The 17,195-nt window shown below is 50.4% G+C and overlaps 1 protein-coding gene across 4 annotated transcripts; it reads left to right on the top strand.

Annotated features, from left to right (window-relative positions):
• Positions 1–663: 663 nt before the first annotated feature.
• LOC144933227 (ankyrin repeat and SOCS box protein 5-like) lies at positions 664–16,405 on the top strand. 4 transcript variants are annotated; one of them, XM_078857892.1, is made up of 7 exons: positions 664–1,204; positions 9,315–9,394; positions 9,795–9,902; positions 11,254–11,401; positions 13,570–13,704; positions 13,932–14,255; positions 15,028–16,405. In XM_078857892.1, exons 1-7 carry the CDS (start codon positions 1,009–1,011, stop codon positions 15,150–15,152), a joined length of 1,116 nt encoding a protein of 371 aa, XP_078714018.1. In that variant the 5' UTR covers positions 664–1,008; the 3' UTR covers positions 15,153–16,405. The 4 variants fall into 4 exon arrangements, with proteins under 4 accessions (XP_078714018.1, XP_078714020.1, XP_078714019.1 ...); XM_078857893.1 differs by lacking the exon at positions 664–1,204 and adding an exon at positions 6,470–6,682; XM_078857895.1 differs by lacking the exon at positions 664–1,204 and adding an exon at positions 7,855–7,911.
• The last annotated feature ends 790 nt before the right edge of the window (positions 16,406–17,195 follow it).

The following is a 17,195-nucleotide window of genomic DNA, read 5'->3' on the forward strand; positions in this document are numbered from 1 at the left end:
CCCCCCCCCCATGCTACAGACTCCAGCACCCCCTTCCCCCATGCTACAGACTCCACCCCCCCAATGTTACAGACTCCAGCACCCCCTTCCCCCCCCCATGCTACAGACCCCACCCCCCCAATGCTACAGACTCCAGCACCCCCTTCCCCCCCCCCATTCTACAGACTCCAGCACCCCCTTCCCCCCCCCCCCATGCTACAGACTCCAGAACACCCCCCCCCCCCCATGCTACAGACTCCAGCACCCCCTTCCCCCATGCTACAGACTCCACCCCCCCAATGCTACAGACTCCAGAACCCCCCCCCCCCATGCTACAGACTCCAGAACCCCCCCCATGCTACAGACTCCAGCACTCCCCCCCAATGCTACAGACGCCACCCCCCCCCCCCAATGCTACAGACTCCAGAACCCCCCCCCCCCCAATGCTACAGACTCCAGAACCCCCCCCCCCCCCCAATGCTACAGACTCCAGCACCACCCCCCCAATGCTACAGATTCCAGCACCTCCTTCCCCCCCATGCTAGACTCCAGAACCCCCCCCCCCCCCATGCTACAGACTCCAGCACCCCCTTCCCCCCCCCCATGCTACACACTCCAGAACACCCCCCCCATGCTACAGACTCCACCCCCCCCCCATGCTACAGACTCCACCCCCCCATGCCACCGCACGGGAGGCGGCCGCAGCGGCAGCAGCGACCCGTGGCCAGATAGCGACAAGCCTTGCGGACAGCAGCCAGCCCAGCCAGCCCAGCTCACCCAAGTCCAGTCAGCTCGCCCACCGGTCAGCTAGCCCACGAGCTCACTAGCTCACCAACCCAGCCAGCCAGCCAGCCCAGCCAGCCAGCTGACTATATATACTACCAGCCAGCTGACTATACTACCAGCCAGTCGGCTCACATCCAGACTACAAACAACATTGAATCGGCCAGTACAGCAACAGCCAGAGAGGCGGCCTCAACTATCCGGGCATCCAGCGAGCCGTAGCAACACACACTTGTTGTAACAAGCATGTCGGCGGAGGACGACGGCTTCTCGTTCGCGCGCAAGTTCGGAAACATCTACCTGAGCATCCTGGCGCTCTTCTGCTTCAAGCTGTGCGTGAAGCTGAGCCTGGCGCTGCTCAGCCACTTCTACATCGTGCGGGGGAACCGCAAGGAGGCGGCGCGCATCGCCAGCGAGTTCTACGGCATCGCGGAGCACAGCGGTACGGCCGCGCACTCTCACTCGGCGGCGCGCGTTGTCGAGTGCGCAGGCGGTGCAACTGCGCCAGGGCCCCCAGGGGCCAGTGTGGCCCAAGCGTCGGGCTACGAAGAGGTGAGAATTGGCCGAGAGGGGGCTAAGTGCGAATGGACAGAAGGGAGTCAATTTGATAACCTCCCACCATCGTCTCATCTCCCATCTCCCTCCCCTCCGTGCACCATCGTCTCATCTCCGTTGGAGCGGCGCGCGTCTCAGACGCTGCTGGGGGGGGGGGGGTCCCGGAGCTTGCGACGGAGCCTCCTGGGGGCACGGCCGCTCTGCCGCTTTGCTGTTTGCTTGAGAAGGCGACGAGAAGTCGCGTGGCGGTCGCGTGGCGGCCGTCGCTTCACCGAGCCCGGCGACGTGACCAAGACCCCAAGAGCCGCTCCTCCTCCTCTCGTTGAGCCTTCGTCAACGAGAGGAGCCCCCGAGCGCTCCAAGGAGGGCGCCGCCTTGCGGAGCGGAGCCAGCGGCGATGTGGAATTTAGGGCTGAACGATTAATCGATTTCAAATCGAAATTTGCTATTTGAAACAATGCGATTAGTAAATCGCAAAGGCTGAAATTTTTTGCGATTTGAAAAGTCCTATTACTTATTGAAAAAAAAAAATTTGAACTTTATGTATTTAACTTAACAATTGTTCTATGTTTGTTCTATTTCAGTTTAATAAATGCATGTTGGAAGCAATTAATATATTTTAAGTTCTCATCCTTTCATTAGAATATATAGAGAAGTTCATATGCTGATGATATTATGTGGTAATGCTCCATCACATGTTTTAAATCTATTACACAGTGAATATTTAACTGAAGCTTGACTTAAAAATTTTAATCGCAAATCAAATCACAATATCCGTCAGAAAAATCGCAATTAGATCTTTTCCCCAAATCGTTCAGCCCTAGACTGTGGATTTGTGTCGGGGAGTCAGATAGCGATGGAGGGAGCGGGGCCACGATCGCGGTGGGGGGGGGGCGTGGAGTCGTCGAGATCCTTGGGGGTGGGGATAGATCCTTGGGGGTGGAGATTGATCCTTGGGTGGGGATAGATCCTTGGGGGTGGATAGATCATTGGGGTTGATGGATCCTTGGGGGTGGATAAATCCTTGGGGGTGGATAGATCATTGGGGTGGAGATAGATCCTTGGGGGTGGATAGACTCCTGGGTGTGGAGATAGATCCCTGGGGGTGGATAGACTCCTGGGGGTGGAGGGTCGGCGGTCGGGAGCGTTCGTTCGGCGCTTCTGCAGAGCCCCCTGGCTGGCGAGTCTGGCCGTGCGGATTGACCCGCGAGTGCGACCCGGCAGTGGACGAACGCGCCACCGGCGGGGGTGGACGTGTGGACGGTGTTGCGGTCGGGGTGATGCGGGCTCGCTCCACACTGCGAGGCCGTGCGCGCGCGTCTCTCTCACGTCGTGGAGAGCGCTGGCGGCCCAAGTGGTTCTCACTTGCGGTCAACACCGGTGGAGGATACATGAATCGGTACAGGGTCTACCCGAGGTCGACTCAGCCTTACATGAGTAATACTTCCCGGTGCGCTGTGTAAAGCACCAAGCACTTGGGCCTGGGGGCGGCCACGCGTGTTGCTACCCACCCCGCCGTTCTTCATAGGGGCTCGCTAAAAGCACTTTCCCCAACAGTCTGAAAAGTCTACACGGGGTGACTTTTGTCTTAAGTCTCTCGCAGCGGCTGTAGACGCCACCTATCCCACCATTCGTGCTACTATAACGATGCATAACAGTGGCTTCCACATGAAGAGGCTGGCTCCTGCCAGATGAATGTGAAATGTGGCCGGTTCCCACAAGTCATCGGAATTTGTAGCGATCAGAGAGCCCAACAAGTGGCACCAGGACGTGGGACGGTCTCAATAACTGGATGCATGACTAACACCGATGGTTCTGGTAGACTAAATTGGGACGCTATTTTAAATGTTGGCGGTATTTCTCGGGTGAGTGAACGTGTGTGGTTATCTCGCTTAAGGTTTGGTACTCAACCGTGACACGGCAATAGCAGCCAGTCGCCGCTGTTCTCACTTGAGCTTATACCACGTGGCTTTGCTGCCGCTTAATTTAGCGACTTGAGAGATGATAGGAGGAAACGTGACCGAGATATACGATTGTTTTTTCCATTCCCCCCATACCTGATCTATATCACCTGGCCGTATTAGTGGCAGCGTCGTTTCTTTGAGACGTGGTTTAGCACGTGTGTCGATACTGTGCACGTAAAGTGGTCGGCTCATCCAATGATCTTCCCGCGGTAAATGAAGTATGTGCCACATTGTGAACATCCAAATCCTGATCGCGCAGTGTGTAGCCTGGCCACCACTCATATGAATGTGGTGTGGAAATTCCACCACTGATTTAGGACGGACACCGGAGATCAGCGCTGCCCACCGTTCGCGTGCGCAATGGACACACTGACGAATGTTCCTACACGTGAGGGTGTGTGTAAATCTGACACCGATTTGGACTAACTCACATCTCTGCCACTTGGTAAGCCCGTCTGTATCTCACGCACAGGAGGTAGTTGTGTAGCTATGGGGTCTTAGCCATCTCATGGCGACGCTTGCGAGTGTAAGTTGGCATACGTCTATACGACTCTCATGGACATGTAATCGTACAGCTCCCTTTTTTGTCAGCCCACTCACTGCTGGATGAAGGATCTCCTGACGCCGTGCGGTTCGTGGGGGTTATTTGGCCATACTTCACCACGCGGATCGCAGTGCACTAACCAGAACATACACTCGATGGCGAGGATGGAGCCGCGCATGGCTTTGTGCAGAGTGTCTCGCGACACGCACGCGTGGCTCGTTGACAGTGGAGCAGCTGGCGAGTGCCAGTGTGTGTGTGCCCTGCTTTGTGTGTGTCCGTGTCTACGGGCTGTTTATGTGCCACGTGTGTTGTGAGCTGGATCGTGGGGGCGTTCTTAATTTAGCGCTGTACTCTCTGAGCTAAACTTAGCTGCGAACGAGGGGGGTGGCAGCCTTGGGGGCGAGTGACCCCTTGCAGTATTATTAGAGGAAGAATATCTTGCCAAGAATCGATTCCAGAATCAATCTCTTAAAACAAATCGGCAAATGCCAACGGCAGAGTTCGATTTGTCTCGAGGTGACGCCACTTCCTAAGCGATGGATATAGACGCGACGGAGCTTATTTTAGAGCAGACGCTTTGGCGGCTCTTGCGCAATGCCTCTGCGTAGAACAGGGTGGGAGGACCACGTGCCGCGTTTACGCTTCGAAGGCTTCGCCATCACGTGAAGTAGCCACATTTTTACGACGTCTTCGGAGGCAAGCTGACCTTTCAAAGTTATCGATATATTTTTGTTGTTGTGGGAATGTGTCCAACAGCAGTGGTACAATATATGTATGTATACACCGTGGATTAACGCTTTTAGACGAGTAAACGAGTCTGGTCAGCAGTGGAAGGTGTCCTGATTCGGTCACATGAGGGAATGAACTAATTTGAGGACACAGCAAGGAATGTCACAATGTTAGCAACGATATTGGAAGGCAGTATTCACATCGTATGTTGAAAGTGTGTAACATGAAAGTCGCGTAACTTAAGTCCGAAGAGAATGTTCACTCCGAAGCGTGATAAGGCTTAATAAAAATCACATGGAACGACATGCAGGAGTGAGATGGAGGAGCGAGATGGGAGTGAGACGCAGGGGTGAGATGGAGTGAGACGCAGCAGCGAGACGCAGGGGTGAGATGAAGTGAGAGGCAGAAGCGAGACGCAGGGGTGAGATGGAGTGTGAGACGCAGCAGCGAGACGGAGGGGTGAGACACAGTAGTGAGACGCAGCAGCGAGACGGAGGAGTTAGATGGAGTGTGAGACGTAGGAGTGAGGTGGAGAAACGAGATGGTGAAGGAGCGAGATGGTGGAGGAGCGAGATGGTGGAGGAGCGAGATGGTGGAGGAGCCAGATGGAGGAGGAGTGAGTGGTGGAGGAGCAAGATGGTGGAGGAGTGAGTGGTGGAGGAGCGAGATGGTGGCGGAGCGAGATGGTGGAGGAGTGAGATGGTGGAGGAGCGAGATGATGGAGTGAGTGGTAGAGGAGTGAGATGGTGGAGGAGTGAGATGGTGGAGGAGTGAGATGGTGGAGGAGCGAGATGGTGGAGGAGCGAGATGGCGGAGGAGCGAGATGGTGGAGGAGCAAGATGGTGGAGGAGCGAGATGGTGGAGGAGCGAGATGGTGGAGGAGCGAGATGGTGGAGGAGCGAGATGGTGGAGGAGCGAGACGGTGGAGGAGCGAGACGGTGGAGGAGCGAGACGGTGGAGGAGCAAGATGGTGGAGGAGCGAGATGGTGGAGGAGAGAGACGGTGGAGGAGCGAGATGGTGGAGGAGCGAGATGGTGGAGGAGCGAGATGGTGGAGGAGAGAGATGGTGGAGGAGCGAGTGGTGGATGAGCGAGATGGTGGAGGATTGAGATGGTGGAGGAGTGAGATGGTGGAGGAGCGAGATGGCGAAGGAGTGAGATGGTAGAGGAGTGAGATGGTGGAGGAGCGAGATGGTGGAGGAGCACGATGGTGGAGGAGCGAGATGGTGTCGAGATGGTGGAGGAGTGAGATGGTGGAGGAGCGAGATGGTGGAGGAGCGAGGTGGTGGAGGAGCGAGGTGGTGGAGGAGCGAGATGGTGGAGGAGCGAGATGGTGGAGGAGCGAGCTGGTGGAGGAGCGAGATGGTGGAGGAGCGAGATGGTGGAGGAGCGAGATGGTGGAGGAGAGAGATGGTGGAGGAGCGAGATGGTGGAGGAGCGAGATGGTGGAGGAGCGAGATGGTGGAGGAGCGAGATGGTGGAGGAGCGAGATGGTGGAGGAGCGAGAAGGTGGATGAGCGAGATTGTGAAGGAGCGAGATGGTGGAGTGAGATGGTGGAAGAGTGAGTGGTGGAGGAGTGAGATGGTGGCGGAGCGAGATGGTGGAGGAGCGAGATGGTGGAGGAGTGAGATGGTGGAGGAGTGAGATGGTGGAGGAGTGAGATGGTGGAGGAGTGAGATGGTGGAGCGAGATGGTGAAGAAGCGAGATGGTGGAGAAGTGAGATGGTGGAGGAGTGAGTGGTGGAGGAGTGAGATGGTGGAGGAGTGAGTGGTGGAGGAGTGAGATGGTGGAGGAGCGGTGAGCATCCATCTGCCGCACCCTCCTCCTCTCCTCGGGATATATTTGGAGCTCGATCACAAACCTCTGACACTCTGGAATCGATGCTGGGCAGAATCGTCCGAGAAAATCGGCGGCGCGAAATCGATTCCCGGTGTGAGCCTCGCGCACGTGCGTCCATCGCGACGTCGATAACGACGACGTTGTCGAGTGATTGAGGAGTTGTATGGAGGCACGGTGAGATGGAAGAGTGGGACCTGTCACGTAAGCGCCGCGAGGCGGAGGAGGAAGCGGCGGCGGTGCCACCCAAGCGGCGGCGCGACGCGGGGTGGGCGGTGCTCACGTGCCAAGGTGCGCGCGCGTGCGCGGGCGCGTGCGCGTGAATTCAAGAGCGGTGGCGCGGCGGTGAGCGCGCAGACGCCACGAACCCCGGCCAGAGTTCGGTCAACACCGGTCGTGGGTCCTCCCCCCTAGGTAGACTCGGCCTCAATGAGGGAGACAAAGGCGGCCGGGCGTGGTGCTGGCTACCCACCTCGTGTGCCGTGTTGGCCTTCATCGATGCCCGCAAACAACACTTGCCCCGACAGTCTGTTCAAGGCCATACGGAGGAGGGGGGGGCGTATTTATCCTTTGTACGCGTGCGGCTTGTGTGTGTGGCTAATATCGACTTTATACCTTGCAAAATGTATCTATTGGGTGTTTGAACATCTTAACAGCTGTTTTATTGCCAGAAAGGGTCAAATCCTATTCTTATGTTGCATTTCATACAGGAAAAAGGTCTCATTAATTGTGAGTATTGTACCTTGAAATGTTTTTATTTATTAATACTGTCACTGTGAGACTGTCTTCCTCTAAATCAAATACAAGGTGCAACTAAAATAATTTATAGAGAGTTATAACCTATATTTTATTGTATACCGGTTAACAACATCCAGTAGCTGTCTCAGTAAAAGAGAAAGGAGTCTGGAGAAAGGAGGGGGGCCGACAGTCGGATCTTGCATATCCCCCAGTTGAAATTGGGAGTTACGCCCCTGCACTCACATTATTTAATATTATTTACATTGCCATGTAACTTTATACATTCCCATGCAAATATTTTCTGCATTGAAGGTCTCATTATCGACCACATGGCAATGCACTGACCGTCCAATGGACACTGGTTGTCTGCAGATTATGTTTGCCAAAGTGCAGTCATTCCAGCCGGGTGGTGTCCGTCACAAGAGTGCTCGACTCACAATCAAGAGGTTACGAGTTGGAATCCCAGTCTGGTGTCAACTCATTTTATCCTTTATCCAAAAATAACAAAATTGAGTATCGCTTTGCAGCAAGTGATCAGTGGTTGTAATGTGGATGGGATGATCCCTGCCATATGAATGTGGAATTTCAGTACCACCGCACCCTCATTTGAGCATGGGAATACTTTGACTCGTTCAAATTATTTGCACAGACAGCTGCACATTTTATGGACATGCACGTGTCTCAGTTGATCTGACAAACTGCAGTGAGGAAGCATGAGGACTTGAGTTTGAAAAGCCCTTGTCTTCAACCTGAGATGCTTCTGGACAAACCAGACATTGCTGGTGAGTAGGATATCCTTGATGAATTTGACAAAGCTGCTTGTGTAATGTCTGAAATGTAGGCTAATCTAAGCAGGCATCAGCTCCAAGCCCGTGACAATAAGTGTGAGTGAGCACCAGCTGTCTGCTCCAGAATGGGGCTGGCATCATGTTGTTCAAGTTGGCTGGGGGCATGTGGGTGGGCGTGTGGGGTTGTGCTTCAGTTTTGCCCTTTATTCCTGGACGCACACATCACCATTGTCAATTGATATCTCAACCTGTGTCTCCCATACGGATGACTCAACCTAAAATTAGTGTCTGGTGTTAACCTTGAGCGGTGAGGACGCAGCGTCATGCTGGGGGTATTTATTTACTTACGTGTTTATTAAAGGTTTTCTGGTGAGTACAATGCACAAACATGATGCTAAATAATGGCGCAATAATACAATCAGTGGGTAGCAAAAGTTGAAGTAGAGTAATCAGACCTGTAATGCGCTGTTCCTTCTTTAATTCCTTACATTTCTGTTGTATGTTATTTTGCACCGTACGTAGCCAATCATGCTTATCAGAGGTGCGCAGCCAGCATCCTCTCCTGTTCTTCCAACGTAGCCATCCCAAATAGTATTTTCCTGGCCGTATCTCGGCTTCTTCGGGGTTTAAAAACTCATGCAAATGGAACCACCCTGGCAATATCTTAAGTCAAGCTCTCCTGGACAAATTATCACACAAGATTTACACAATTGAGGGTTTGAAACGATAGTTGGCATGTGGATAATAACCAAGAAAACCTCGTATATTTGTACAACTCCAACTATACTGGACCCACAATGATTGTTCAGGCAGGAGTAGGATTTTAAAGCATTTATATATCAAAAGAACACTCAGCTAGTCATATGTCAGCGAATGTTTTTTCAAAAATAATATTTGTCAAGGTTATAAAATACATACATTGGTAATGCTGTAAACTTTTTTTTTAATCAGTTACAGCCTGGAAGCCACTACCGATGTACAGTATATGAAAATTCGTTCTAAATAAACCTCCACCTGCTTGCAAAGATAACCCCATCGTCCTACTCTGAGAATAATGTGAATAGATGAGGTGGGTCTGTATGTAATACTTCCACAGTGTGGTACAGCAATAGTTTGTGGTGGCCCAGTGGTGCACTCACTGCTCAATGAACCCAGCAACCCGAGTTAGATTTACAGCCACGACTAACATCAGTAGCAAGCCATATCTGAACCAGTCCTGGGCCCATCCCATCACCAACCCACACTGGCCCACATGGTGAATTATGGTCCAGAGACCACAATGACCGACGTGGCATGGGGGAGGCCTTCCTCCAGCTGTGGAATTACAAAGGGGCCGTATTTTATATATCTTTGCGTGCGTGTTCTTGCGTGCACGTTGTTGTGTATGCGTGCGTTAGGATCGTGGGCCGACCGGAGCCTGCAGCATGAAGCTGCGAGCCAGGGACGTCTTCTCTCACTCAAAACGTACATTGCACAGGTGAGTAAGCATGCAGGTCCGCAAATAAATACACGAGCAAAAACATAAAAAAAACAACTTAAAACTACGCATGAAACCATACGACCTGCACGATTGTGAATTTCAAAAGCCAATCACGGATAGTTTTAGACGCTGGTCTTATAAGGTGAAATGTATATATTTCATCTGAAGTTGACGTTCTCGGTCACTTGACACAATCATTATTCGCTGGCAAGGACTGGAATGCAGGGCGCCAGGATTGTAGCACAATGCGCCGACCACGAAACCACCACTGCTGGCATTACACTACCATCCCGCTCTAGATGCACGGACACGTTTATACGCGTGCATGTGCACACACCTACTGCGGTAATAATGTGATATTCTTATGGTACGCTTCACATTGACGTGTCATTGGCAGGGCTGCAATGTGAATGCGTTGACGATAGACCAGGTGACCCCACTGCACGAGGCGTGTCTTGGGGGGCATGTGTCCTGTGCTCGAGCCCTCATCCAAGCGGGGGCCATGGTATTACACCCACGCGCACACACACACGGCACGCGCACATACGCAGGCACCCATGCACACACACGGCACCCACACACACACACGCGGCATGCACAAACACGACACACACACACGGCACCCATGCACACGGCACCTATGCACGCACACGGCACACGCACACACACACGGCACGTGCACACAGATGGCACCCACACACACACACACGACCCCTATGCACGCACACGGCACGCGCACACACACGGCCACCTGACACTGCTTTTGGCGGGAAAATCATAGACATGATGTAATATAAGTGACATTCCCTCTGACATCATACTTTAGAATCAACTACTTTTTTCCCACGTCATTCGAATCTTCATATCTAGGTAGGATTTTCAGATTTAATTTTGCATGGATATGAAATTTGGGAATACATCCCGAAAATATGTCAAGCGTGATGCACAGGTACATAGTGTGCCAATACAATTTCTAGGTATGTCACAATTCATCGACTTATTCATTGCGAGATGTGCATTGATCATGGAGTTTAAATGGTGATTTATTTTCCATCATGTACATGTGAATGTACCTTTAGGCTAATATCACGGGAATGGCAGACAAAAGAGACAGACAAGACAACTGAGACACATTGCAAACGAGATTCCCACTTCGAAAAACAAAAATCTGAAAACGTATCAGAGAAGGTTTGAATATTTATTGGCGTCCACCTATGTGAGTACAGTAGAACTCCTCTTAACGACGGTAATTGTTTCCACGAAACCGGTCGTTAATTGAGTATAGGAAATACACGTTAAAGGCTTAATTTGTTCCGATAGCATCGAAAGTTGCCTTTTTCACCCGAAAAACTTACTTTTTAATATTTAAACAATGGATATTAGTAACAACATTATAAATCTAGAATATTAAAAGAAACATGGTTAATAAATGCATTCATATTAGTGTACCTACAACATCCCGTCGTTTACAGGGAATGGTCGGTAAGAGAAGACATTGTGCTCTATGGAGGCCCGTCGTTAAGCGATTAGTCGTTAACAGAGGTTTTCCTGTCCTGTTATTTGCATAACTGGGTGTGTGTGTGCATGCGTGACGACCAGAGCTCGAATCCCATGGCCAACACCAGTGACGATTATTTGAACCGGTCCTGGCCTCTCCTCAGTCGACTCGGCCTCAAATTAATACCATGTACGGTGTATAAGCATCACAACTGGGGAGACAAAGGCGGCCGGGCGTGGAGCTGGCCACCCACCTCCTCGCGTGCCATTCCGGCCTTTATAGGTGCTACTCGTGAACAGAACTTGTCCCAAAAAGTCTGTTTCAGGCCATACTGGGGGATCTCTGTCTTTGTGGCTAGGTGAATGCTATGACGATAGACGGTGTGACCCCGCTGGTGAATGCGTGCGTGCGCGGGAGCCCTGCGTGCGTGAAGCTGCTCCTGGAGAGCGGCGCAACCCTCTACTGCGCCGCACACACCACCCCGCTGCACGAGGCGGCCACTCGTGGTGGGTACACACCACTCCCCGCACGCTGCACCGTCCCGTCAACTTGAGTCTGCCCGTAGAAGCATCCACTGGGCCCTGTTGATTTTAATGGTTCTCTTGGTTAAATCTGCAAAATACATTATTTTCTTCATCATCTTGATGCTGGTAAAAAAATGTCCCATGGATATAACTGCTTAACCCAAGCTATTCATGCTTTGATGTTTGCATTGTCTTCGTGCTGTTCGACTTTTGGCATTCTTTGGTCTAAAACTAGTGCGAAAAGGCCACGAAGGAGGCTGTCTCTGGCGTAGGCCATTTCGTTTCAAGGACAATGCATATGTGATCAAAGCATGTTGTTTGCATGTTTAACCACTCACGTGCTTTGTGAATGCAGACTAGATGCCTTGTGATGGTTGTCTGTTTGGTGTTGGAACATCTTAACGCCTCCTGTATTCTTTCCGGAAAGACTGATGCCTATTCTTTATTCATCATGTTGATGCTGGCAAAAGCAGCCTCCCATAGATACTTGATGGGCCTGTTGTCCCCAAAAGAGAAAATAACCAAAGCCTTAAAGCTCCTCATACTTCCTCTTTTAAATCCCCAGGTTTAATTCGGTGTGCGGAAACAGGGCATTATCGGTGGCTGCTGCCTCGTGGAATGCTATATCATCGCATTAGATTTGGGAATTCAGTCATTGCTGATCATGAAAAACCTCCATTCACTCATTAAACTCAAGTTTATCAAATGATTGGCAGAGAGGCGTAAGCCGGGTCTGTATGTGATTGCTTTCTTACATAATATTTTTTCCCCTTTATTTTTGTTCCTAAAATTATGTAGCCCTGCTTTTTTGTGTACGTTTTCCACTGATTCCCTATTCCTATATCATATGAAGTACGTACCGGTGCTTGCTCTTTGTATCTCGACCTATGTAGTCATGATTGTAATTAACATCTGTATCGTCGCAGGATGCCCTTGAAAAAGGCAAACACTCATTGGTCCCTTCCTGCAAAAATTAATAAAGTGAATCTAAACTGCACCCACGCCACCCCACACGCCGCACCGTCACATCGTTCTGCACACCACACCCGGCCACACCACGTGCACCATCACCACCCTGTGCCGCTCCATTCTACATAGCACACTCCGCATACCATGAAACCACACCATGATACATCGCATACACTGTCACACCATACTACACACAACATTTTGCCTACCATGAATCCACAACATGTTACGCACCTCACACCGCACACCATGAAACCGGACCCGAATACATCAGTCACACCACCCCACCCTTGCACACAAAGTCACACCATCCCACATCACGCAACGCAGACTTCCATTGGTGGCAAGCACAACCCACACACCGCATGGCAGGAGTTTCACAGCTATTAAGAAAATGAGTTCTTCATTATGTCTGTGAATTTGTTACAGTCTCAACATTTCCCCACACCTAGGATTAGCACGGTTGGCTAAGTAAGATGCAAAAGAAATTACACATACATTTCATAAGTGACTTTTGATTTCAAGAAAATTCTCCATGGCAACAGACTATTGCTCATGCCACACCAGCTGTCATTTTTAGCTGCATGGTGGAGACACCACCAGAGTGCCAGTGCCCGACATACTGCCCCAAGGGGTGTCGTTGAGTGGCACAAACTTTCTGACAGGAGACGCAGGTGTTGTGGGTTTTCAGGGTAGGGTGTTTGGTGATCACATCGCACGTCTATTTCCCTCTTGCTGTGTTCTCGATGGGTCTTGCTTTGTTCTGCTTCTTGTTGTGTTGATCATTCTGTTGGCGGCCAGTGCCATCAGCTGCCCGGTCATCGCAAGCCTGCTCACCGCACTCTTTAACAGTCCTCCCACCGTCCCAAATTTAGATGCCATTTGCACTCACAAATATCTCTAATTTAGCCCAATAAAGTGCTATAAACTGCTGTTAGTGGGTATCTAATGAGTCAACAGGGATGGTGTTGCCAACTGAGCTGTTGTCGATTGCCAATACTCATACACAGCGCCAGATCCTCATCTTTTCTGAGTTGACCGAGCTAAGGCGAGATGAGATGTTGATAGCACGTGCCACTGACGTTGTACGTTGTCGCTAATAGACGAGCCACTATACCACCATTCCCCACTGCAATAGACCTCTCCAGTAACTCCACCCCCAATCCCCTCCTCTCATCCAGGTCACGTGGACGTGCTGGAGACGCTGCTCGAGTTTGGGGCAAACATCGACGCGGAGCTGCCCCACACAGGGACGGCGCTGTATGCGGCGAGCCTGCATGGCCGCGATGCCTGTGTGCGGGCTCTGTTACGTGCAGGTGCGGTTAAACGCACAATTCTCTCTGTAAGGATTCACTTTTATTTTGCTCCTGAATACCGAAGGATCTTAAAGCACCAAAGTATCCTGAGGCCAAAGCATCGCGGTTTGTTTCTGGCTCGGCTCGGCAAACTGCCAGCGGAAAACCACCCGTACCGGTGAGGTTCCCATTCTAGGCACGGCTCGGATGCGCCGATGGAAAATGGGCATCTCTTTGTCCGTGTGCAGGCGCGGACGTCAACAAGGGGTGTTTCCGCACCACTCCACTGCACGTGGCATCGCGCGCGATGCACAGCAGCACAATGGATGTGCACGGCAGGGTGCGCGCTGTGCTGGGCCTGCACGGCCCGCTGGGCGTGTACGACGAGGGGGGCGACAACGGCGCGCACGGCGGCGTGTACTGCACCGCGCACGGCCTGCGCCTGGTCGGGCTGCTCCTCGAGTTCGGAGCCGACGTCAACGTTAGGGACGCGGACGGCAAGCGAGCGGTGGATTACGCGCACCATGCACACCCCGAGTGCACGCTGCAACAGTTGCTGCAGTCGCACGAAGGTGCGTTGCTGCAGTACGCGCCATCTGCACGTTGAATACGCCATCTGCTTGTGTATTCTGAGATGCGTTATCATAATGAGAATAATTTGCAGCCCATTGCCAATGCACTGCTGTACCATGCTGTGTCGACAGCCTGCCGGGGATATAATGATGAATCACAAAGTGCCTTTTGACATCATATTACGTCAACTAATTATAAACAGTAATTTAGGTAGAAGAGAGGTAATGCTCCTCAAACTGCATGGTGTCGGACGGATTCGGATGACATGAATATTTAATCCATGCTGGGATGATGGTGTATGCGTCAAACCACTTATTCTATAAGCCATATTTTTTTAACGTAGATAATTACCATCAATATGTACCATTAGCATGATTTTAACATTTTTACCAAGGTTGTTTAATTTGTGGAACTGCCAATTGGGGAGGCATAGACAGCATATATGCCAGATGAGCTTATATGCTGTGAGAAATAAATAAGCAAGGTCTTCTCCATATAGGCATTCTGGAAGTGCCTAATTTCAGTGGCATAAATTTGGCACAAGCAGACTTTGGACCAGGTTCAACATAAGTGTCTCATCAGCAACCAGGCTTTCTTGAATGGATGCTGGTGAAGTGCCAAGTGTTTATAGGTAAGCACCCTCAAAGGTAAGGAAGGAGGCATCTATACAATGAGTCACACGTCCTGGCTATTTTGATGTGCAGTCTAAAGAACACTCGTTACCTACACGTTTTTTTAAATCGTTGTCTCTTTCCATGTACCTGTGTGCAGACCCGCAGTCTCTCACGCAGATATGCAGACTGGCGATACGAAAGAAGCTTGGTCGAGCGCGACTGCACATGATATCTTGTCTACCCCTGCCCAGAATCATCACCAACTACCTGCAGTACTGCTAGGCTTGTACGAACACTTGCGCGCGTTTGTACTTGCTGTCGCACTAGAAACATAAAAGTGTCTGCTTTAAAACAAGGCTGAATGTCACAAGCATGCACTTAACTCTCACCCGCTCATTTGCTTGTGCCAATTTGGCGGTGTTGCATCACGTCTTGAAAGTGAATGTGTGCATATGCCGAATCCACTGAGCGGATTGTGGCTGTCAGGTAGGGGAAGTTGCCAACACTGTTGACGTGCACAACATTACATGTGCAAGCTGTTAATTGTAATGTGGAGGCAATGTATAATATGAACCCGTCAGCATCTAACAAGTTACATGGATTTCATGGAATGGAAAACCTGAGGGAGGGTTTTTACCTCTTCAGGCAAAATCCCCAAAGGTTTACGGATGTAGACTGCACCTTGGTCATGGAAAAGTCACTTCCCAAAGCTCACGCACTACACTAATTAGCAACTCGTTTTATTAACACGTAGGGTTTTGCAGACAGTGTTATGATTCATATATTTTTGTTGTGCAGGCTACAATGATCTGGTGAAATTGTTAAGACCCTCCACCCAACTAACAGCCAAATTAATTGTCACGTGTACAAGAATTTGCCGCATAAATGGTTATTGTTTCAGCTCACTGATAAGTTAAAGCACAATCCTCACAACCAAATAGCAATTAGATATGTTTCATTTGAAACTCCACCAATCAGATCAAGATCACGGAAGAGTGAACAACAATCAAGTAAGTCGTTTTGACTTGCCGATTCTGACTTCCTGGATTGTGGTGTGAAATGAAGTCCCGTATCCGATTGATAAACCTGTTTGCGAGGATTGTTCTTTCAACTTGCCGCGAGCTGAAACATTAAATGGCGCGTTAAACACTGGTACACGCGACACATTTTCTGGTGGCGTCGGATGGTGGAGGATCTCAACGACAGAGATTTTAGTCGGATCATTATGTGACCTAACCCAAAAGAAATTATGAATCCGGTTTTCATTTTTGTACCTTTTCCAGCCATGTACAGAAATATGGACTTTGTTGCCGTTATTGACTTGTGTTTAAATTTGTATAATAAATATACCTATATGTATAACTGACACGATTGTGAAGTCATTGCAAACCAACTGTCGGAATGATGTGCAGCAGTGGTGTCTCATAGCTCCAAAACTAAACGTTCGCTTGTCCTGTTTCTGGGGGCACCTCAATGTGTAGGACAGCTGAAATATGGAGTGGTGAAGGTGCAGCCCTGAAATTGCTGGCGAATGCCACTGCTGGCTGAAGGATTGACACGAGAGCAAGCTCTCGAGAGCCCCTCTGGAACAGAGTTCGGACTACTCTTTGCACGTGGTTTAGAAAGTGATGGGAGTATCCGCACTTTACCGTAGCACACGCAACCTACTGACCGGCTATGGTGTATCCATTTTTACTGCTGGGTGGACAGCAGCGGTGGGATTTAAGAAAAGCCGATCGATTCAACTGCTGCACTGGGTGAAATAATTATCGAACCAGCAGCCTGTTCAGTGGGCTTGACATTACACCACGGCAACATCCCATGCAGTTGTAATTAAGTAATGTTATACCATTTCTTTGCAGTTTGTAAAACTGGCCTTTTAATACAATTTACTTTGCCAAAAGTCCATATGTATTGTTGTAAAATGGAGACTGCAATACACACGTACTCTATAGTCTATATGGTGGTCTCGAGTAGCTATCATGAGCTCCTGGTCTGCCATCTTCTCAGTCTTATACACCATAGAATGGGTGGCAAACACCTACCCAACAATCTTGTCATTGGTATGCAACCGATACACCGTGCTAGAAAATGGGTTAGTCCTCTCCCTACAATGTCCCACTTGCAGGCAGGTTCTACTCATATAATCCAGTGTATTGCCACACTAGGGTGACATTACACAATTCCGCAGGCTACACAGACCCCGTGAGAATCTCGTGGGCATGGATACGAGTGAATAAAACAAACGGCAACGGACAAGAACGTAAATGATGGCACATGAAGCGATCCTTGTGTGCCATCTCAACACTGCTTGTTCTTCTCTGG

The sequence above is a fragment of the Lampetra fluviatilis genome, chromosome 7, assembly GCF_964198595.1.
Source record: "Lampetra fluviatilis chromosome 7, kcLamFluv1.1, whole genome shotgun sequence".
In the NCBI taxonomy this organism is placed as follows: domain Eukaryota; kingdom Metazoa; phylum Chordata; class Hyperoartia; order Petromyzontiformes; family Petromyzontidae; genus Lampetra; species Lampetra fluviatilis.

Coding starts and splice junctions, on each gene's coding strand:
- LOC144933227 (XM_078857892.1), top strand. CDS start 1,009: ATGTCGGCGGAGGACGACGGCTTCTCGTTCGCGCGCAAGTTCGGAAAC. Junction 9,395..9,794: donor TCAAAACGTACATTGCACAG/GTGAGTAAGCAT, acceptor TGTCATTGGCAG/GGCTGCAATGTGAATGCGTT. Junction 11,402..13,569: donor GCACGAGGCGGCCACTCGTG/GTGGGTACACAC, acceptor CCTCTCATCCAG/GTCACGTGGACGTGCTGGAG.